Source organism: Labrus mixtus, chromosome 7 (assembly GCF_963584025.1).
Source record: "Labrus mixtus chromosome 7, fLabMix1.1, whole genome shotgun sequence".
In the NCBI taxonomy this organism is placed as follows: Eukaryota; Metazoa; Chordata; class Actinopteri; order Labriformes; family Labridae; genus Labrus; species Labrus mixtus.
Genome location: NC_083618.1, coordinates 15,487,620 through 15,510,360, shown reverse-complemented (window position 1 = coordinate 15,510,360; position 22,741 = coordinate 15,487,620). Strand labels below are relative to the sequence as shown.

Sequence of the window (22,741 nt, the reverse complement as noted above, 5' to 3'; positions counted from 1 at the left end):
ATGGGAATTGTAGTGCGATGTGAGGAATTTTCGCAAGTCGCTGATTCCCAAATTACATTACAACTTTATTAGTAAATCAATAACTCGTGCTACCAGGGTAACTGAATCTTTTACAGACTACAGTGAGTGAAAGCAGCCTTCACTTCTGCTTCACTTTTAGAATATGACAAGTCACATTCATACAATGAAAACATGGACGTATCAACCTAAGAAGGCATGTAAAACAGAACATATATTTAATGCATTTAAAGAAAATTAATTAAATTCAGAAGAAAAGTCACTTTAATATTCTTATTTATTAATGATTGTATATGTGCTTAAATGTAGGAGATTTATTTTACTCTTTTAGTTGTGCTACTACACAATTGCCTATTTTTATTGTGAACAAAATAAGTTTTTTTTCAAAAAGTCAAATTAACACTTGACACTTTGCTTTTCAGTTAATTTAAAAGTATATTAGAAAGGCTCTCACAATTACACAGAGCGCAAAGTGGCACATTATTGTTTTGCCCTACCTTTAGATTTTTTAACCACTTTACTTTATAACTAAAGGCGCTGCTTGTCAACAGGCTTGTCAATTGCCCTGCTAAGCATCTCATGTATTATTCCTGTGAAAACCAAATTTCGTTAATGAAAGTTACTGAAGGAAAATTAAGAGGAATTATCTGTCTGAGAGAGGAGCGTCGGGACACTGGCCAACATAATGGTGGTTGGAGGGGCCCATTTTGCCAAGGGCCCCAACAGACTCTCGAATCACCACTGTTTATAACCTCTTTGTATGTTTGTATGTACACATAACTTGTGCCCATATTTGTCAGATACATGTAATGGAGTAAGAAGTACTTTTTAATAGTAGTTTTTTAATTAGGCCGTAATTGGTGATAAATTCTGTGAAAAAAAGATAACAAGTTTTACATGTATCATTGTAGCCTATTGCTTTATGGATTTGGCAACTGTTGTGTGTTGTCATTAAAAGTTGCAGATACCATCTCACTCAATGTGTATCTGTATTAACATTAAAGAGACGTGGCACATTGCAATGTCAGTATATTTACCTTATTTATAAATAGTTTTTCCAATTCACTGTCCTTTTTATGAGTAAGGAACACCTTTGATTAATGAAATGTACGCTCAAAATCTTGAAATGTTTTGTAACAATGATGACAGGATGGAGTGGTTGTTTCATTTAAATTTCAACTTTTGTTTTTAAAGCTTGGAAGAAATGTCAGGATGGTTTATTTTCATTATTATAATCATTGTCTACTTTTGGTCTTTGGTCTCTTTGTATTAAAAATAGTGTCTTGTAAGCCTGTTTTGGGTTGGGCATATTCTTTATGCATGACACAAGAATCAAATTTTTCCCACAAATAGGGTTCCATCATGTTTTTCCACCAAAGTAATGGACCCATTTTCACTAATCAAGCTTAGTATCCCAAATGAGCTGCTCTCATTACACTCCAGTGTCCTAAAGTCACCAGACTGTTGTGTATATACCACATTATTAATGTTTCTATACAGCTATGCTGTTGTGAGGTGTTATTCATCTTTGATACAAATGTTTTCACAAGGGTGTTAATATTTTATTGTTTATTAAATGTTTAAATCGTTGACTTATTTTGAATAAAATAATAAACCATGAACTATTTTCTTGTTAACTCCCTTACAAACGCATGCTATGCAGTAGGATATCTTGCTTAATGGCGGAGATTTAGAATATAGTCATGTAAAATAATGAATTTATAAGTATTTACAGAAATTATGGTAAATATACCTGGATAAACATTCATGTGCAAAATAATTAGTGTCACACACCGACATTAACATGCATCAGAACCCTGTACCGCCACACCCACGGAGTGGATTGCATATATATACAATGATCCGTCCAGAACAACTAGTGTGGTGATCCTTCACAAACCACTGTAGAGAACCTGTGTAACAAAGAGCAGAACTCAGAGGAATCTAGGTCTCTGCGCCTCCATCAATCTCTGTGCCTGGACTGTCCACAGCAACTTGTGTAAGATACATGGACCTCCCCGGACCTCCATCCCCGGTGTAATTGATCAAGAGCATAATAGGGTATTGAGCCAGGATGAGATGAAGATTCAATTAGCATCGACTGTGTGTTTTCTAATGAAATTCTGAGCACCATTATCGTCACATCAAAAGTGTGGAGAGCAAAAAGCCAAAGACTCTCCCCTGAGGGAGAAAAAAAGTGAGCGAAAGAAGAGAAACACAGAGTAAGTCAGAGGTGTATGATGTTTGTTTTTTTGATTTAAAGAGGTGGGTGGGTGGATTAAACCTCTAATCCAGATACAGATACATTTTTTTGGCAGAAGTGAGTGACGCTATCCTGCTGCTTCACCTATCCATAATCTCATATATTTGGCATAAAGGAAGAAAGGAAAAAGAGTAAATATTAAGTAGCTGAGATAATATCAGTGTCAGAAGTAAATACAACATTCAATAAAATGTGAGAAAGCCACCTGGAGGTTTAGGTGCAACTGACAAATGTTTTCTCAGATGTCTTGTATTTTCCTTGCTTGCATGATCAAACAAGCAAAAATCTGTCTGCAGTATTACCTCCAATACAATAGTTATTTTCAGTTTCAGGGTAAATGTGATCAAAAATGATACCTCACTCGGATTCTATTAGCATAAATACAGGCTCCCTCAAAAGGAGTCATACACCACCCATCATCTTAAGAATGTTTCACGGTTGGGTTTCATGTTATAATTGAATCCATAACCAACTTCCCTTCAATATATTTCAGAAAATTAGACTTACATATCTTCACAGAGAGCTCGGGCATGAATTCCCAATCAGAGTGAAATGTAACTTTATTCATTAGTCTCCTAGCTGAGTAAGATAGATAGCATGAATATGCTGCCCAGCTTGTGCTCTGTGTGCTTCTAGCTCTGAACAAAAACATTCACAAATCAGTAAAAAAGACAGTTTAAGAGATTTTAATGTGCTTTTCGTACAGTATATTGTATGCATATCCAGCATAGCATTTCTCATACATATAACTCTCTTATATCCAGGGTTTGCAACTTAGAGCTGAGAGGATGATTAACAGTCAGCCTACCATAACATTAGGTCTGTCATACAGCGTCGGCACAGCACAGCCATTTGCCAGGCTTCTTCTGTAGTCAAAGGGCATAATTCTAAATCCAGCTGTTTTCAACCGAATTCCCCAAATGCAAAAAATAAATAACACTGAGAAACCAATATCTAAAAACAGTAAGAGAGCTGAGGCTGAGTACAATATTTACAGAAAGAAGAAACAAAATAAATTAAAACAGAGGGTAACAAATACAAAGTTTGAAGGAAAGTCAGAGAAATCTGAAATATTCTAACCATCCTTAACTCTGATTATATTTGATTTAAATCCACAATTCACAGCAGTTCAGAGGCAAAAAAAACGGTCCCCTGTTTCTTCATAGTAATCAATATGACTATCATTTCCTTCATTATCATTATAATAATCATCGTTGTAGTCATTAATATAGTCTCTATTTTTTGCTTCTCAGTTCAGTCTAATTTATCCTAAGTAAGGGCGCTCGCTTTGGAAGTTGTAGTCCGGACACACTTTTTGAACCAGCTTGTAGTCGATGCTAAAGAAAGAGATGAAGATGCAGATCACCTTGAAGGGTTTGGCACAGAGCCAGGCGGCATGAGACTGGGTGTGCTCCGTGAAGCAGGTCTGAGATGGATCATACAGGCAGGGTTTGGGCTTCTTTGATCTGTTGGTTTTCTCATACTCCACCCGACAGTTAAAGGTTTTTGTCTCTTTGTGGTCGACGGTGGCCTGCTGGGTCTCCTGGAGCCGGACTTCTTGTTGAGTGTGGGGGTGAAGCTGCTGCTGCTGAAGAACCTCAAACTCCACCACTTTAGTTGGCGGCACGATGCTGACCGAGACGTTTCCCAGGCTGGATGAGTTGTGCCGGAAGTAAACAGTGAACGTCCCATTGATGTGGTCCACAATTTTCCCTGTCACCAATAAACTGAACTTCATGGTCTTGACATTAAAGTAGAAGTCCCCCCAGCCAAAGATCTTTTTGGTCTTCATGGCGGTCTTTAGCGAGGGTTTACGCTTGGAGCGGTAGCCTGTCTGGTCTAGGAAGAGCGACTGGTTCCGGGCCGAGTCATACGGGTTGAAGAAACTGTAGGTGGGAGGCTTGGATTTCATTGGTGTCTGGTCGATGGAGGTGGAGAAGATGCGTGTTTGGTATGGAGGCTTAACAACTCCCCCTGTCGTTCCCCCTGCTGTGCCTCCACCCATGCCATATGGAAGAGTCTTCATCACAGACCCCACTGGGCCCAGATCTGAGAAATCCACCTGCTTCTCCAACCCTTGGACCTGGAGATAGGACAAAAGAGAAAAACATATTTTACAATGGTGCAAAGACTGATACATTTACATTTTAAAATATTCTCAAAGAGACTGTGCAACCACACAAAAATAACAGCATCAGTTATTTCAAATATTTGCAGTGCATTTTCCTATTTTTGACCTCGGCCTCCATAAAAAATTTAACTTTGGAAAAGTAATATTTCTTGTGAATATTGTGAATGGATTCACAAAATCTGCAGAGGTTAGGAGTCAGGGAGGAGCGGTTGATCAAGACTTTGCCATTGAAGGTTGTAGTTCGGTCTCGCTTCTGTTTTTGTTCTATTTTCTTTCCTGTATTTGACACGACAGCTTAAGGGAGACGGAAAATTTGGGGAGAGCGTGAGGGATGACATGCACCAAATGGCGTCAGGACCAGGGAATTGATAATTCAACAAGAGCATCAAGGACGATAGCCTCTGTACATGGAGCATCTGCTCTACCAACTAAGCTAAAGCAGCACCCCTGGTCTCTGTCCTCACCATCAGTCAATGCTGTTTTTCTTTGACCAAGACTTTAACAAATTGATTGCAACCATAAACATGAAGGTTCCTGATGTACAGAACTTTTTTTTTTAACACATACCATGATCTTTGATGTACCTTCAAGTCTTCAGCTAGCCTACACCTATCCAAACCTTTTTCACAGCACTATATCATGTTTGGGAAAGTGATCTGTTACTATTTAAGATGGTAATATAAAACTGTTTTGTCTGACTGTTACTGGCATCAAAAAACACTTGCTAAGGGAGGGCTGGCCCAAATTTCTATACTTTTGTAAGACTTAAAATGTATGGATTCACCAATAAACTCCAACGCATACAGATTTTCTTTTCAAAACAGAATTTCAAGTTAGGCAAACACTGTATGTTTTTTATGTAGCTTGCAGCGTTAGCTTTCCCGACTTGTTCTTTTCAACTCATTTGCAAGCAAAATAAAATCCTAGGCGTTGTCAAGACTACGTTCAGGAAAGGTGCTTTTTTAAATCTAAATCTGTATTTTGGCAGCATACTAACTAGGCTTATTGGTGACTGTTTTGATTTAATTAATCAACAACAAACCCAACAGGAATTTAACCCCAAATTGCAAATAATTTGGGGTAAAAATCTCGATAAAGCTGTCTGCCTGGCAGTTCAACATCCATGTAGCAGTTCCAGGGTTTCAAACCTTGGTTCAAGGACAATAAATAATAATACGATGATGAGATGTACTGTAATATCAGCCCCCTTCCTCACAATGCAACCAGTTCTCTGTGTGGCCTCTTCAACCTCTTAGAGGGTATTTTATCTAGAAATTTACATTAGGTCTGGTCTAGTCCTATTATACCAACAAAATTTTGTCCCAGTCGTATTTTACCCACATAATCATAGTCTCAAATGTTGTACAGGTCACTCTGCTGCAGAGATCTTCGTTTCTCACATGATTTTATTTCCTTGAGCATCCAAATTGTTAGATGTTTCTGTGTTTCATCTCTTGAATCCGAGAAAACAAAACCATCTATTTTTGTTAACACACTTTAATTTTGTTGTCAGTCTTGTTCCGGAGAGAAAAACAACTCTGCATGTGAGGTAATGGATGTGAGCCTTTGTTAGTTCAGACAGCTTTCTGCCTTTAAGCCACAGTCGAGGTGCTTATTTACAGGGCTGATTGACTGGAAATCTTCCTCCGCTCTCTTTCATGTCTCATCAATCACATCACTGCCATGCTCCCATCCATATGCATACATGAACAAACACACACTTTTAAAAAACACACACTCAGGCACACAGACACATCGGCACACATGCAAACTTCAAGCTCAGAGCTGTCATGAAGTGACAGTGAGAGGTATTGCAACTATCCAGAGGGGTTATATGTGCTTCCCCCGAGGATGCATTTGGATGGAGTTTAAAACAGTTCTTTGAGCCGATAAACAAACCAAACAACACAAAATAAATGAAGTCCGCATTTCAAAAACAAGCACAGGATCAGATCTTTGTGTCTACTCATGTTTCTGTCTCATTCCTTCACTTATATGCAGGGCAGTGGAACCGACAGGCTTGTTCCAAAGCTCTCCTCATCTTTCATCAATCACAGAACCTAATAATAACTCCATATTGCAACAGTGCAGCGCTCAATACGGCTTCTAATGTGTTCAGTCATTCAATTAATGCATCTATGTCTGTTGGCCATTCATTAACATACCTGCAGAGGGCTGGTTTCTAAGTAGATTGATTGAGGGGAAAATAACTGAAAGTTTATTGACCACCGGAGGAATGAATTAGTAAAAAAAAGAAAGGTGTTGATAAATGACCTGTGACTGGGATAATGACCCACTGAAGATTTTTAACAGACCCAGAGTAAATTTGCTGCCATGGCGAGAAATGTATGCTAGGGCAGTTCATTTGCTTTTTTAGAACTGACAGATTTTAAAAAGACAAAGATGTAACCAGGCATGGCATTTACGAACTCCTCCTCCTTGATAAAGGAATTTATAAGAAACTTAAATCTTTGTAAAGATCTTTGAAAAGAAGGGCGGGACGGACGGGACGGGATGGACAGGACAGGACAGGACAGGACAGGACAGGACAGGATAGGATAGGATAGGATAGAATAGGATAGGATAGGATAGGATAGGATAGAATAGGATAGGATAGAATAGGATAGGATAGGATAGGATAGGATATGATAGGATAGGATAGGATAGGATAGGATAGAATAGGATAGGATAGGATAGGACAGGACAGGACAGGACAGGACAGGACAGGATAGGATAGGATAGGATAGGACAGGACGGGACCAGACGGGAAGGGACCGGATGGGATTGGAAAGGACAGGACGGGTATGGGACGTGACAGGACGGGATTGGACAAGACTGGACGAGACTGGACAGGATAGGATAGGATATGATAGGACAGGACAGGAAGAGTACAAGATAGGACAGACCAAGATAGGACAGGATGAGAAATGAAACTAAAATTCATGAAACATTTGTATTGGACTTGAATGCTGCACACAATGAGCTGTCTCTTCACCATTATTAATAAATAAACAACCTTAAACAAAAAAAATACTTCATACCACATTTGCACGTTGCCTACATTGCCCACATTCCGCATATATGTAAAATGAGAGATAAGAGATAGGAGCACAAGAACACAATAAAGCTATATATTGCACAACCACCAAAGCCACAAGAACCATTATTCACAATTTTGATTTTTGCAAGAGATAAAAAATTGGTTTAAAAGGGTTCACTTAGAATTGGGGTACTCTGTGTTGTCTGGCCCGAATCTCATTTTGCTCGACATGTCTGGGCTAACAACAGACATTACAACTCATTGAGCTGAATTGCCTACAAACAAAATAATGCATGAGAGGTTACGTCTCCTATTGTTTATGTTTTTAAATATTTTTTTCACATGTATATATTTTTTTAGGGGTTTGATTGAGGTTAAAAAAAGGGCTTGATTGGCGCTATTGCTGCCAATTGGTATAGGTCGGGCCGATGCAGTGGTCTTGAAATTTTTAAGCCGCTGAATTAGTGATGTGACTGACTATGGCAGTGACAGGTAGGAATAAGCTACACTTGATGGCAGAAAAAACCCATCCAAATACGGACAGCAACAAACAGTGTGTACAGTGCATACAAGATAGGGACTTCCTGTGAATGCGCTGTCAGCAGTGCTGTCAGCTAGCTCTGTGTGTTGCCATCTGTCAGGCTAACACTCTGCTGGTGCAGTCCTAATCATTTCTCCTGCTGATGGCACACAGCTCGAACTAGCACCATCATCATAATCCTTAACCATCCTCGGCGGCAACATCACGCCGCGAACCTCCACCTAACCTTCAGGGTCAACTGTATGAAGCCCAGAAATGATTTCATGATGGGGTCTGAGGTCAGCCTGGGTTTTTCTGAGGGGGAACAAGCAACTGTACACAGTCAGCAGCTTTAACAAACATCGATCGAGTTCTGTGGCATAGAGAAAATAAATGCCAACAGAAGCCAATAAATAGACGGACCTGGTATTAGCATGAATATGAATTTTTTGTTGTGGACATTTAATCCATTTAACGGGTGAGGATTTGTTAGAAGAAATATCAGATATTTTCTCTTGACATGAAATCTATGAGTAATAGACTTTTTGCAAAATGGTGGATGTTTGCTATAAGGTCATACGAGGCTGCTTAAACCATCAAAAGATTCACAGTTTGAAAAAAAAGAAAAGAGAAACAGAACCACACTTTTCTTTCTGCTCAGCCTCTCTTCAGTTTGGATTCGATATGTGAGAAGTAACTTTTGAAGCATTAGCCAGAGGGATGATGCTGGGGGTATGAAGAGGAGATGAGACAGAGTACACACAGGTGCACACACATAATCACACATAATCACACATAATCACACAGTAAACACATTATATTTACACGCAGAGCAGCTCTAATAAGACAGACCTGCAGATTAAAATGTAAAGAATGTTTGTAAGAAACATGCACCGACTGGTATTAATCAGCGACAAAAAAATGTAAAGCTGTTGTTTAAAAGCTTTTACAAAGTTTTTCCTATGGTCAATCGACTGTATGTTTGAAACCACATCCATCAGTTAAAGTCGCATAAATGATTTCAGCAAAGTGCTCAAAGTGTTCTGATCTTACCAACACACTGATGTCAAAGCTGGTTCACATTTGCCAATAATCAGTGAGCACAACGTGGGTCTAAAGCTGATTCAAATAAAGTTAGTTTTGCTGGTGGTTTGTCATATACCAAAGTACTGAACTGAATACAAGTACATGATCACTCACATCAAAGATCACATAAAAGATTGACGTTCATAACAATAAATATAATTCTCCTCCTAAGAGGAACATAAACGTCTGCACTAAATGTCACGTCAATCCATCTGATGGTTGTTGAAACATTTCATTAGTGCTAAGAGCTTTCATTAGATCTTCATTAGCGCTTAGAACTAAAGTGAGCCTTGAGAGGAGAGAAGTCAAGGGAGCATGAATATAGCTGGGATGTATCCTGTGGGCACCATGAATATCTAAATGATAACAAAATGATGTCAAAAGTTGTCGAGATATTTCAATCTGAACCAAATTGGTGAACAGATTGGCAGATAATGCCAGAGCAACGAGGTTAAAAATCTTCATCTTATTTGGATCAGGTGAAATTTAAGGCAATGACACAAAATAGTTTTAAACAATTTTACATGAAAATTAACCTGTCATGCTATGGGTTCCCTCTTGTGGCTGTTTTAGGCTCCCAACCCTCTAACGTTCCTCACATATTGAAGCTGTACACATGTCAACGAGGCATTAGTGTTTCCCCCATTCAGAAATGAAATTCCTGTTTGGTTGGATGCAGTAGAAGATGGAATGAGCATTGTGGTGGACTTATACATATGTATGATACAGACAACTCAATAAGAGCACAATCATAGGAAGAACAATCAAATTACAGAGCTTTGGAGATAGAGGGAGATAGTGAAGAAAATGTTATTAGTGGAGAAGTGGGATGAGCAGAGGAGAGTGTAAGGAGATCTTGTACATTTTCTAGGAATGGGGAACATTAATCATCTTTAACTTCATTTGGAGGTTCATATGAGCAGAAAAGCATTTTTAGTAGCTGCTTATAGGAGGGAGGAATATAACCTACCTGGAAGAACATGCAAGAATGAAATGTAGGGATTGTTCAATGAGGGGGTTGTGATAGCAGATCAGACAGGAGGGGGAACATGAGTGACAGAGAAAAGAGAAGCACATAATCAGATAATCAGAGAGAGAGAGAGAAATGTAGTCACACTAACAGATGAATCAAGCAACCTTTGTAAGTGTGTAAAATACAGGAGAAAGAAACACATCAAATTCATGCCACACAAAGAGGCACATCAAGGGGCGGCACACTCTTAAATCTGATTGGCCACCACAGGTGCTATCCCAATAATCCTATTGGCTATCAGGCCATTCGGAGGTGAGTTTGAGATCTACATTTCCTTTTTGATTCCAAAAGTAGGGAATATTTAAAAACATTAAAAAACATGTACTTTGTTCAATATAGGGTCCATATTGTTAACTATGTGTGTATAATATGGTCTGGCCAAACCTCCAAGTTCCCATTAGGTTAGTCTTTATTCCCAAGGTGGGCCTAGCTTGATGAAACACCCGTGAAGGGGGGGTGCAAACTTGATAACACCAGTGATCTGTAGGTTCTTGCTACATATATAGTATAGTATAGTAAGGGGGGGGGGGGGGGGGGGGGGGGGGGGGGGGGGGGGGGGGGGGCATAAAGGGTCATAAAGGAAATATAGTATCAGCATTGTCAATACCTGGAGCTTGCATGTATGGAGACTTTGTCTGTTGAAGGTGGTTTTGCTGGTTTGCGGTGGCCAGTAAGGGTCATATGGGAGGTAAGGTAAATTATGAGTAGTCCAAAAGCATGAGGTCAGAATGTGAGGGGAGGGGGGGGGATTCATCACTGAGGAATGCTTACTGCTCATCCTTCTTATTGGGGCACAAGTATTTTTTATTTTTCTCTATTATTATTTATTTTGCCTTATGAGCTAAAGTTTGGTCAGTAAAATTTGTATCTTTTGGGTAAAAGAAAATAATAAATAAAAAATCTCCTGTTTGAAGTGTTGCTTTGGCTCAGTAGGCAGAGCAGGCATCCTGTATACAGAAACTACAGCCCTTGAGGCACTGACCACTGGTTTGACACCCGGCTGCTACCAATTGATGCAAGCCATCTCCCCACATTTACCATCTCTACAGATTTCCCTGTCAAATGAAGGTCAAAAGTTATAGAAAAAGACTTGTTTTCTTGTGCCTCACTTCCAGAGGGTTTTATAGCATACTTCCACTCCAGGCTGGGGGTTAGAGACAGCACTTTATGTAAGAGACCCTCCACGTGAGTGCTCAAACGAAGTGGAAATGCATAAGGGAAGGGTATCGAGTTAGAGAAAGGTCTATAGACTGCATGAAGAACTTTACACCGTCTTATTAAATGAGAGGTCAGGTGAGCTACCAGTAAAACCTGATACATTATCTGCTACCACAATTAAGATCTCTTTTCATCATTAAGGAAGCTCTGGATCAATGGAAGCACCTTTGTCTCTGCTCTCCCTTTCTTTCTCTTTCTCTCTCTCTCTGTCTATCAGGTAACTGATCATCTGCAGCTCACTCACTCTCACATTCTTCCATAACTTCCTCACCTCCTTCATAGTGAGGATCTTCAGGGGAAATGGACCTCACCCCCCCATCCCCCACTCCCTGAGGACTGATGAGAAGAAGAGAGCTGCTTGTCTTGGAGCTCTCTCCCTGGCTTGTTTCTTTGTTTAATTGGAGTTTTATTGGTGACAATCAATTCATTTCTATCTGTGCTCCAGGCTGCATCGATCTGCTGTCACAGAGAAAAGTTAAATGTACAGAACCCCTCCCAACACACTACAAACTGCAGCCTCTGATGCCAACCACTGATAGTTTTTTTTTTCGTTTTCTGTTCCTACTACTCTACGTCTTGTTGTGATTAGACGCGGCGATGGCTTCTGTTTTTTTTCTACACATGTCTTTTTTACTTGAAAACTTGGAGACGACACAATCAATTTCTGAGCAGACACAATTAAGGATGAAATGTTGTAAAGATGAATGCACGACACTTTTTTACTATAAAGTACTTTTTACCCTAAATGCTCCTTCATCATTTCTTCCATTCTTAGATATAAATAACATAAATCTGTTCAATGTTCTGGTGGAAAGGTTAAACTTTCAAGTTATAAGAGATGCCTTATTATGGTCTTTAAAGATGAAATGTGATAAGACCCTGAAATTAGATTTTTTTTAATTTTTTTTTATTATTTATTCAAGTATAGCGCCTTGAGATGAGGCATCTCATTTTCAAGGAGCTCTTAACACAAATACAAAGTAATACACAAATATACAAATATCGTGATTTCATTCATTGTCGGCCTGAATGGGCTGGGACATCCAACGCATGCTGTGGAGAGTGGAATGGGTTTGCTCACTGATGGACACTGAAGGTGTGTTTCAACTGATGAATAATTTTCTTAAACTGAAGTACTGCACATAAATAGCTGCCTTAACAGTAGTATTTATATGTAATAATATAAAAGCAAATGACATCCACCCTAACCCTAACCCTATACCAGTGAAAACCACCAACAGCATATATTAACTTATATTACCAATATTTCAAATGATCCACATATCACCACATGATATGTGAAAAGGTTATGCAGGAAGATATGAAGGTGAAGAACAGACAAAGCCTCAAAACCAGACATTTGGCTTGTCACTATGTTTGAGTGTCTCAGGTTGAAAAGGGTAAGGGGTCAGGAATTAAGACCTCCAGGAAGAGATTGAAGAACAGGCAATACCTGCATGGAAAGGAGACAGTTAAGGTTATTTTGGGCATCTACAGCTCTTGTGACATAACAGACACATCTCAATGGGATCTCAGGACAGACCTGTAGATGTCATCCCAGAAATTATACATCCCAACTGCCTTATGAATTAACTGGAAATGTAGAATGTTGTTGAAAAGAAAAACGCCTCGTCTACATTGCTAAACCTGCCATCACCAAAACCTGGATCTGAATAAGCAAAGAAAACAGATGGACAGACGTCTTTGGACTAAGCTGTGAACAGTCACTTAAGATATGATGTAAGTGAATCTATAAATTAGGTAAAAGGATATATCATAATCATTTATCACATACTGTTTCTCTTATGATTAAATTATTGTGAGGTAAATAAGACAGAGAAATTAACATATTAGTGCTCCTGTGGCTCATATATTTTCCATATTTGCAGCAGTGACTCTGCTCTGTTCTGACAACGATCATATAATAATAATGAAAAAGAAAATTTTTCTTCCTTCTTCTGAAAAAAAAGGGAGAACTAAAAATGACATTTAATTACAAAAAGCAAAATAAAGCCAGGAGGAAAAAAGATAAACCAGTGGGGGGAAAATGGAGAGAGAGAGGGGGGGAGAGAGAGAGAGAGAGAGAGAGAGAGAGAGAGAGAGAGAGAGAGAGAGAACGTAAGAGTAAAAAAGAGAAAAAGAAAAGGCAGTAAAAGCGATTTCGCAGTCCAGTGGTGTCGCTGGATTATCATGAAAATGAAAGCTACTGAGTCAGGGAGTATCAGGGAGCAAGGAAATGGAGCTGAGACAGATAACAATGTAAGGGAGGAGAAGAAAACGAATAAGAGAACTAGTGTAGAGAAAGCACAGAGCTCTGTAAGACAATATGAAAAAGAAAGTCCAAAGAAAGAGAGAGAAAAGGTAAAAAGACAATATATATACAGCACGCAGTGATATTATGAGTGCAATAAGCCAAAAAATGAGAATCACTTCACCCCATAGAGAATAATCAGGGGTTTCTCGAGAAGTAATATCTGTAATATTGTTTCAAGAAGACTGGCTCAGCTCCCAAATAATTTTTGGTTAAAAAAGGAATGAAGTCTTCTTTTCCTCATGTGTCAGGCAAAATGTAAAAATGTATCCCGGTTGAACATGAGCAGAAGTTTAATAAAGTACAGAGGTTGGACTTTCTGCATATTTTTGTAGCATTTACAGTAAATTTAAGCTTCATCTAAGCCTTGTTTGGATCAAGATTTAATGAACGAGAGATAGGAAGTGAGTAGACTGAAAGACAGAAAGATGAAGAAAACAAACAAGAAAGATGAAAGAACGAGTGCTGTCTGCCATTTGCAGTCGACATAAGAGGATTTATGAAGTTATTGTGTGCCGGCTTAAGTGTTATATGCCGACAATATTGCAACATATTGCAGATGCCACTATGATTGGACTCAGAGGGAAATGTAGAAGTCCCTGGTTGTAGCATGTGAACAGCAACATGTGCAATTAAATAAAAAAAAGGTAGCAAAACAAACCTTTAAGGGAATCATTTCTGTGGCATTGCTTTGTCACTTGGACACTCGTTGATGTTCTGAATGGTTTAATGCTACCTGTAATTGTCTTTACAAAGCTTCATGTTCATCAATGAGCATATTAAAGAAACCGTGAACAAGGGCCAGAGAAGTTCTTCCTAACTATTGCATGTCAAATTGAAGGAGACAATTGTTGAGTTTTGTTTTTGTTTTTGTGTTTTAGCTTTTGTTTTTGCAGTGGCAGAGAGTCTGCATCAGAGACTCAGGTGAAACAGAGAAGTCAGTAGAAGTCAGACAGGTTGAGAGACAATACACCACTGCTATAAAGGATTTATAAACCTTCCTTTCCTTTAGTATTACAAAGCAAATCTAGTCACGTTTCTAGAGCAATAGATCACAATTTTGGGAAATATGGCGATTTGCTATCATGCAGAGTGAGATCATTAAATCCATTTGACAACCAAATCAATTGGGTAAAATTAGGCTACAATATATATGTAGCTGGTTAGCTCATCTTAGCATTGTTGCATTCTTACAGAAAACAGGTGGAAATGTGCAGCCTGGCTGTGTTGCTATGATTAGCTTTTATGTCCCAAAAGCTTCACGACCAGAAAGCATTTGTTTGAGGGAAATTCTACATAATGTCTGGTCCACACTGGTTACCTGAGTAGTGCATGTGTGTTGAAACTCGGTGGTTTGCTTGGTTTTCATCCCAGTGCCCATGTTAATAGGTTAGAGCAGCTAAAACCACAGAGAAAAGAGTGAGTGACTTCAACCCGATTCTGATCTTCTACAGTAACTTCGGTGCCTTGGCCTGTCAAAGTACACGTTTAAAAATGGTTGCAGTTTGGTTAGGTTTAGGAACTCTAATAACTTACAGAGCATTTAGTTACCAAATCACTTGGATATGTTCAGAGACACATGATGGTTTGTATTAAAATAAGTCAGTGTTTGATTTTGTTTTTTCTTGGAGAGCATAAACAGTGGTTTGATCACAGCCATTTACAGAACAATATGTTAGAACGAGCTGAACATTAACATATAAAAACATGTAGGCTTGCTCTGTCTGAATCGCACAAAGTTAACCAACTCTCGCCTTTAAAACTCATTAAATATGGTTTTATATTGGGATTGTTTAATCAGTAAAAAAAAACACAAAAGTATGTGTAAAATAAATAGTTGTAGTTTTACTGAGTGTCATGACTATTTTCTCTGAGCAGAAATGTCTTGATGTCTCCTCTTGTTGCCAGGAGTTAAACACTAGTTTAGCTACAATATCTTTTGTGTTTATTCTTAGTTCAGGCAACTTGCTGCTTAGTTTAGCTGTATACTGTATTTAAAGGACAGATGCAAGAGCTTTATAGATTTTTTCATCCAATGTCCTGCACAAAAGAAGGAAGTATATTTACAAAAAGCCTCACTATTCCTTAAAAGGCAATTTTCTTGGTATTGAGGTCCCATAATACTGCTCTGGATCTCCTGCAAAAAAAAATCAACTTAGGAATTGAATTGCCATCATCTAACAATCCATTTTTATGATTATGTTTACACCCTAAGCCCCTCCTTCCTTTGGATCAAGAGTTAAACCTGCCCACACTGCCACACAGGGCTGTCCAGTGTACATTTGGATTACATTTAAGTGAGTCACACGCTTAAAAGGAACAAGACCAGCTACAGCCAAAGACTTGAGGAAAGACAACAGGTTGTTTTTGTCCTGGAAAAAGGTGCTGATACAGTCTCTGTAGACAAGATAATAAAGAAAAGTAACATAGATTGACTGCATCAACCAGACCACACTACTCGTGTTATAACAACTTTTTAAAAGATGGGATGATGGAAACCTGTTTGACAATACTGACCTTAGGACAATGCATTGAAGGATGGACCACTGCTTAATAAACACACAATGCTTTCAGCAATTTGGGCACGAGTTCCAGCATTGAGAAAGTTTCAATTCATTCATGTTTTATGGAATTCACACCACCAATAGTTGTCTGAAATTGTATTTTAATGCTATATCCATGTGTCATGATAGTATGAGATCTGCAGTGCAGTCACCAAATAAAGGATGATATCAGCCAAAAATGTTCAAACATGTTGCTCAAACCACTGCATAAAACACAAGTGTTTTTCCAAAAAATTAACAAGCCATGTTGTTGAAGACATCTCCATGAAGATATCTGCAGCAAGAAAACCTGGAGCTGTTTCAGACTGGCTAAATGCAATTTTCCTGCTCTGGATATTGTGTATCTGACTGGATATCCCACGTTTAACATGTATTTTGTCTATGTTAATAGGTAAGAATATTGTGTTATTGAAGCACCTATTGCTGAAAATGTTGACTTTTCTAGATTGACCTTTAAAAACAAGACTTAAATGGACATCTTATTTTCAGAAAAGGCAAAATATAAGCAAAGGGAAGCCAGTAACAGGTACCTTGTAATGTGTAAGAGGATGTGTTAGATTCAAATGTAAGGGTGGTAATGGTAACATATTGTGTTTAAATAACTTAAAATTACAATAGATAGAAGATATGCCATCAAATAAATATTTTTATATAACCTAATTTTGCCTTATAATCCAAAATCAGTCTTTTAAAATAAGTTTCCAAACAGGACTTTGAGCACACAGCCAGTGTTTGTTGTCCTGCATTGAACTTCTCCCTGTGTTGTCTGCAGAGAGGTAGACAGAGAAGGGAGAGAATACAAACTGCAGTATGCTTTATCTATAAAGTCATTAGAAGATTTTGCTCTCTGGAGCCTGACTTCAGTGGCCCATAGATCAACTGTGTGCAGCAGTCCAACCTTGTTCCTCCTATCTTACTGATCACATCAGATCAGCATGCTGGAGTGTTTTTTCCTGGCTGGCTGGCTGGGTGGGTGGGTGGGTGGGTGGCTGGGTGGGCATACTTCCCACTTGTCACCAGTGATGCCATGGCACCTGATCAATCACCCAAGGCAACTCATCGGGGACCCATCGAAGAGAAAGGGAGGGACGAAAAAAGAGGAGAGAGAGAGAGTGTCTCGTTTGCATGCAGGATGGCAGGCAATGCATCAAAAGATGACAGCGATCCCATTCTTCCTTAAATAAGAGTGGTGAGACTCCGGCTGGCTGTGCCTTAACTTTAATCATTCATCTAAATAACTGTTCCAGAAGTCTGCGACTGGAGGGGGCCTGCAGCGCCAAGCAGGCTGCCATGGGCGTGGGGGAGTATGAAAACTGACGTTGCGCTCCTGCTTTTCTCATTTGTAAATGTGTAAACATATATTTAAGTCAGATTGCAGAAGCAACAAAGCGCTTGTACTCAACACCCACAATCCTCCCCACACACTCTCTCTCCTTCTTTCTCTTGTATGTTTATGTATTGAAAGGGTTTCAATTCATAGAGGTTAGACTAAGCAAAAAAAAAAGGCTGGAAAAGAGGAGCAGGGTACTTGGGTTCTGGCAGCCTGAGCGACGTGTTGAGCAGCTAAGTGACAGTGATTGATGCCCTTGGTGTTTGCAACTTATCAAGCGCATATACACACTCGCTTGTCAGACAGACAAACAGCACAAACATTTGAGAGAAATAAGGACAAAATAAACACAAGGGAATGATAAAAAAAAATGGTGATAAAAACAAATCTGCATAGTGAATAGATGAGATAAGAGAAGGAGGGAGAAGCGCACATTCCCAGCGGGTGAAACGGAGCCCAGGAGACGTCAGTGGGGAGGGATGCAGGGACACATGGGCCTGTGACGACTCCGACAAGTCACCGAGGCGGCAAAATAAAGCCTGGCTTCCTCAGATTTGTTTCCAGCGCTCATCAGTAGGAGAGCTGGATGACGGATGGACTGGCGCTGGGCTCAACGCGAGCGTGTCAAAGTTACTCACCATAATAAAGACCTGCTCGTTTCCCCTCAATTCGCTTCCTCTTTTTACACAGCCACCTGCGCTCCCACTGCCTGAAACCCATTTCATTTTATTCTGCCTTTGTGTCTTCCTCCACCTCTCTACTCTATCCTTTACTTTAATCAAATCTCTCATTTGCCTTTTACCTCCCTATTTCTTCCTTTTTTTCTTTCATCCTCCCTTTATTCCTCCTTCTTGCTTCTTTCAGGTCTTTACCATCCAACCATCCACAACTTTAACATGACTACAGTTGGTGTCCAGCTCTGGCTAAAGGGTTCCCTCTTTTTCATTCATCTTTCTCTTCTTCCTCTAAATCTGCAACCTTTCCTAGTCACCCATCCTTCCTTCCCTCAAACGACCCATTCATGACTTACAGTAATAGATCTAAGACCTTAGACGCAGACTGTGTGTAGGAAGTAGACATATAGCCTTACACATTGGCTAAAGTTTAAAGGCTGGTCTGAAAAGTTTGGCCAATGGGAAAGAACCTTAAACCAGCATTTATTTGAAAAGCCGGAGAGGGGGAAGCCACTAGTTGCAAAAAGAAGTCTGATGGCACAAAAATGACCTGCTGACAGGCATTAATGGAGAGATGTCAGAGTGAGAGACTGGAGTTGGACAGCAGTTGGGAGTTAGGCAAAACTGGCACCTCTCCAGCTACCAGGCCAATTTCCAGACTTGGTCCATATCTGGACTTGAACCAGCAACTCTCTGGTGCCCAATCCAAGTCCTTACAAATTGAGCAAAAGCCGTGCCTGCTGTATGTATTATCTGTTATCCCCTCATTTTGCATCCTCTCTTTCTTTCCTTCCCTGTTTCCTCTCCATTTAGGAATATGACAATACTAGTTACAACTACTTCCTGATGCCCACCAAAAAATGCCCACCTATTCACCCAGTAACAACAGCTGTAACTTTCTCTTGATATTTTTTGATACAATGTAATGTCAGCCCCTCATTCTTAATTACACCTCTTTGAATTGTTCCTTTCCAATTCCCTTCCATCCTGCTACACAGTCCCATGCCCTCCAGTCTCTGTCCCTGCTGTGGGAGTCACACGACTTTAAGGATGTAATAGGTTGATGCTTAGGCAAATGATTAGGCAAAGATGAAAAGACTTTGCGTTTCAGTGTCTACTTGTTCCCTGCTGTGACAAATTCTTTCTCTCTTTGCGTTTGGGGCCTTAGCGAAATGTGAGGTCTGAGCAGGGGCAGAGTGGGGGCTTAATGTAGGCAAAGCTCAAAACTACAAGGGGATACAAGGTTCTCCGACTTGGGGCAGACTGTCTAAACTGGGGCTGATGGCAGAGTTAATTGGAGAGAAAACAGTGGGTGGTGCCAATGAATACAACCCCTTAGAGATGCTGACAGCAGGGCACGGCGACATTCCCCCTGTGTGCTTCAAGGTTATGCGCACACATGGAAACACACACCTGCTACTGAGGCTGAAAAAATGATATCTGTGTAGTATTATTTGCATAGAAAGCACAGGATTAGCGAAATGTTAAATTTATACTGGACCAGTGATTTGATTACAGTACATGGAAAATACAACAGGCAAGAGAGATGACAAAAAGACAACCCACACACATTATAACACACAATATAAGGTAAGTTAGCTCCTCTCCTGCCTTCTGGATGCCTTTGCCAGCGTATAAATCACCCGGTTTCAAGGACACAGCATCAGGACCCCTAACTGGGATCTTTCACATCCACCATCTGGACACAGAAAAGCAGAGTGCTGACCAGCGGCCCTGCTCTCATTCTGTTCCTCAGGATGGGCCACAAGACGGGAGGGGGGGGATGGTGGGTTTATACAGTAGATAGAAACCTAATCAATCCAAATACTGCTAAGTTTGGACAGGACTTCATCAAAAAAAACCCTCTCTGGAGATTGAGAGAGGCTGAATATTGCAGGAATGATGCGGTGAAAGGGAATGAATGAGAGACAATGGTTGGGAGTAAGAAAAAGAAAGAGAGAGCCTGTCAGTGTCTCTGCTCATCCAGAACTGTCCAAAATATTCATTCACACACTCCCACTGTCTCTCTTTTCTCTATCCTCCTCTAGACTCATAGTTCTTCCATCATTCAACTTGGTTTCACACTTGGAGACCCAATATAGAATTAGATATGAACAAAATACACAGTACAGGATTGTCTCTCTGCAGACAGTCATGTCCACAGAGGGTTTTTTATATCATGTAATCCACTGGTTTAGGTAAGCCTTTTTCTCTGTTTTTTTTTTTTAGCTCAGGTCGTCTCACCTGCAGGGTGCTGCCTGATCACTTGGTCACTGTCAACACTCAGATATGCACCAGCAGAGATGCAAAGTCACAATACTCTTGACCGCAGATGTCTGCAAGCAGCGGTGTTGTGGTGCCTGGAGAAGTTGGTGTAGCATGTTTAAGCCTCAAATGTTTCTTTAATGTAAGCAGCCTATCCAGCAAAGTATAAACACTCTGTTACAAACAGTGACATGGAAGTCCACTCATGCATATCTAGTTCACTTTCAAATGGGCCTTCTTTACTATTTGCACATCGACACTAAACTCCTGCTGCTTGACTTCAGGGCGTAATGATTATTATAAAATTACATTACAGAAGAGGAGCAGACTTTGCCGTCAATATCGGCCCACAAACTGGTGAGGGTGAGATAACTACATAATTATGCATTTTGACTGAACTAGTCCTTATTCCTTAGCAGTGCTCGGGGTAACACGTTACAAAGCAATGCGCTGGTCCACTCAGATTGAAAACCTATAATAATTTATCTGTCAATTAAAAATGTTGTTTAAGCTAGAGACAAATGTCCTTTGATTCCATGTTGACTTTATTTGTAGCCATCGTTAATGTCATGGCTCTGATAGAACTGTTCTTCAGTCCAGCTGCTGAGAATAGCTCTAGAGTTCGACATTACAATTATAAATAGACTTTTAACTTTACAGCTCGCTCATCTGCAACCTCTAGCTCTCTCTGGACTCTGACATATATTGTTATATTGTAAATAAAGTAGATAACAAAGAGTATGATCCATACCTGCTCTTATTGTAAAGTGTCTTGAGATACTGTTTGTTAAGAATTGTCGCTGTACAAACAAAGATTAAGATGGACAAATACAATAGTCATGTGTCCCAAATCAGTTTATGTTATGCTCTTGGTGTAGGTGTAGCACCACCGCTGAGATGTAGGAAGGCTAACCTGGACATGTTGTTAACAGGTCAATAATTCAAGCAGGTTAAACAAAAAGAGAGAACTTCCTAAACCAAAAAGTCCATCATGGACAGATGTGAAACTTTACCATTAGATTGAACCATAAATTATGACCGCTTCCTTTTAAAAAGAAATGTTGTTAAAACCTCTTAGTGCTCCTCTCTTGAGTTCTTTTTATCTAAGCACCTGTTTACCCCAATCATATCATTTAGAGAAAATGTCCATAAAACTATTGTTAACATTTAGTTTGAAATGTAAATTGTGCTTTAAAAGATACAACAGTTGACAGATTTTAATCTTCTCATTGCAACATAAGCCCAGTTTTGTGAGACTTCAGCACAAAGAAATCGTTTTGCTCTCCGGTCAGAACCTGTAGCAGCAGATTTGTGTACATATAAGGAAAATGATGGCCCTGCTATGATAGCTACATTTGTATCACTGACCTGCTCTCGCTCACTCTGCTCATGTTGATTCCACAGCGATAAAAGTCTGTGGACAGAGCGAGCCTTGTGACTAATAGTCCAGCAGGATCTGTGGTTCAATTACCGTGTGGGGCAGCTCTCCTTTGTCCCTGGGCTACACACTTTACTGGAATAGCCTCAGTAAAAAAAAAAAACACACACACACACACACACACAAACACTGCTTTTATAAATGTGATGTCACTGACCAAAGGATATCTACGCTGATACATTTCTCGCCCTCATTTTTTCTTCAAGATATGTCCAGGAGAAACGTATTGGAAGATTGGATATTGGCACTATCTAAATGAATGTCTTCAGGCCCTGGGGAGGCTCGCTGCACACCGTCTGGGTCTTTAAAAGAATCAGAGGACAGCTGATGAAAAGCTCAGCTGAAACCGTTTATCCACAATGAGGAGAGAAAACACAGGAAATGAAGAGTGACCTGTGAAGTCAATGCCAGCACTTTCACAGAACTCTTTTGACAGTTTAGACGCTGCAAATCTCAAACAGTCTCTGCTGGATTCATAGTCTCACTGGGCTGAAAACTGTTCTTTTGTTGGCTTGAATGGCGTGACTTTACTTATAACGTGCATCTTAAGCAAAGAAACAAGACATTATATTCTTTTGAGCACAGCCTCAGTTTGGACAATATGTGCTTCGGAGGACAACAGCTGAAATCAACAAAACCAGCTCATCCTTGGCAAAAATGACGGCTGCAACAAAGACATTACAAGATTTTTTTATTTACTTCCGACCTACGGCGACATAACTGAACCGACTGACACGCACACGCGCACACACACACACACACACGCGCACACACACAGCGCTAACACTAACACGAGACAGGTCTGAGGATCTGGCATGTTTCCAGAGCAGATGGGTGGGTGGGTCGGGGA

General features: G+C 39.8%; 1 protein-coding gene across 1 annotated transcript in view; it reads right to left on the bottom strand.

Moving 5' to 3' along the window:
- Positions 1–2,113: 2,113 nt before the first annotated feature.
- LOC132978159 (neurexophilin-2) overlaps positions 2,114–22,741 on the bottom strand; it is a 43,417-nt gene continuing 22,789 nt past the window's right edge. The window contains exon 2 of the mRNA XM_061043254.1: positions 2,114–4,364. Coding sequence (XP_060899237.1) covers positions 3,546–4,364 — 819 coding nt within the window. The 3' untranslated portion in view covers positions 2,114–3,545. The remainder of the gene's footprint in view (positions 4,365–22,741) is intronic.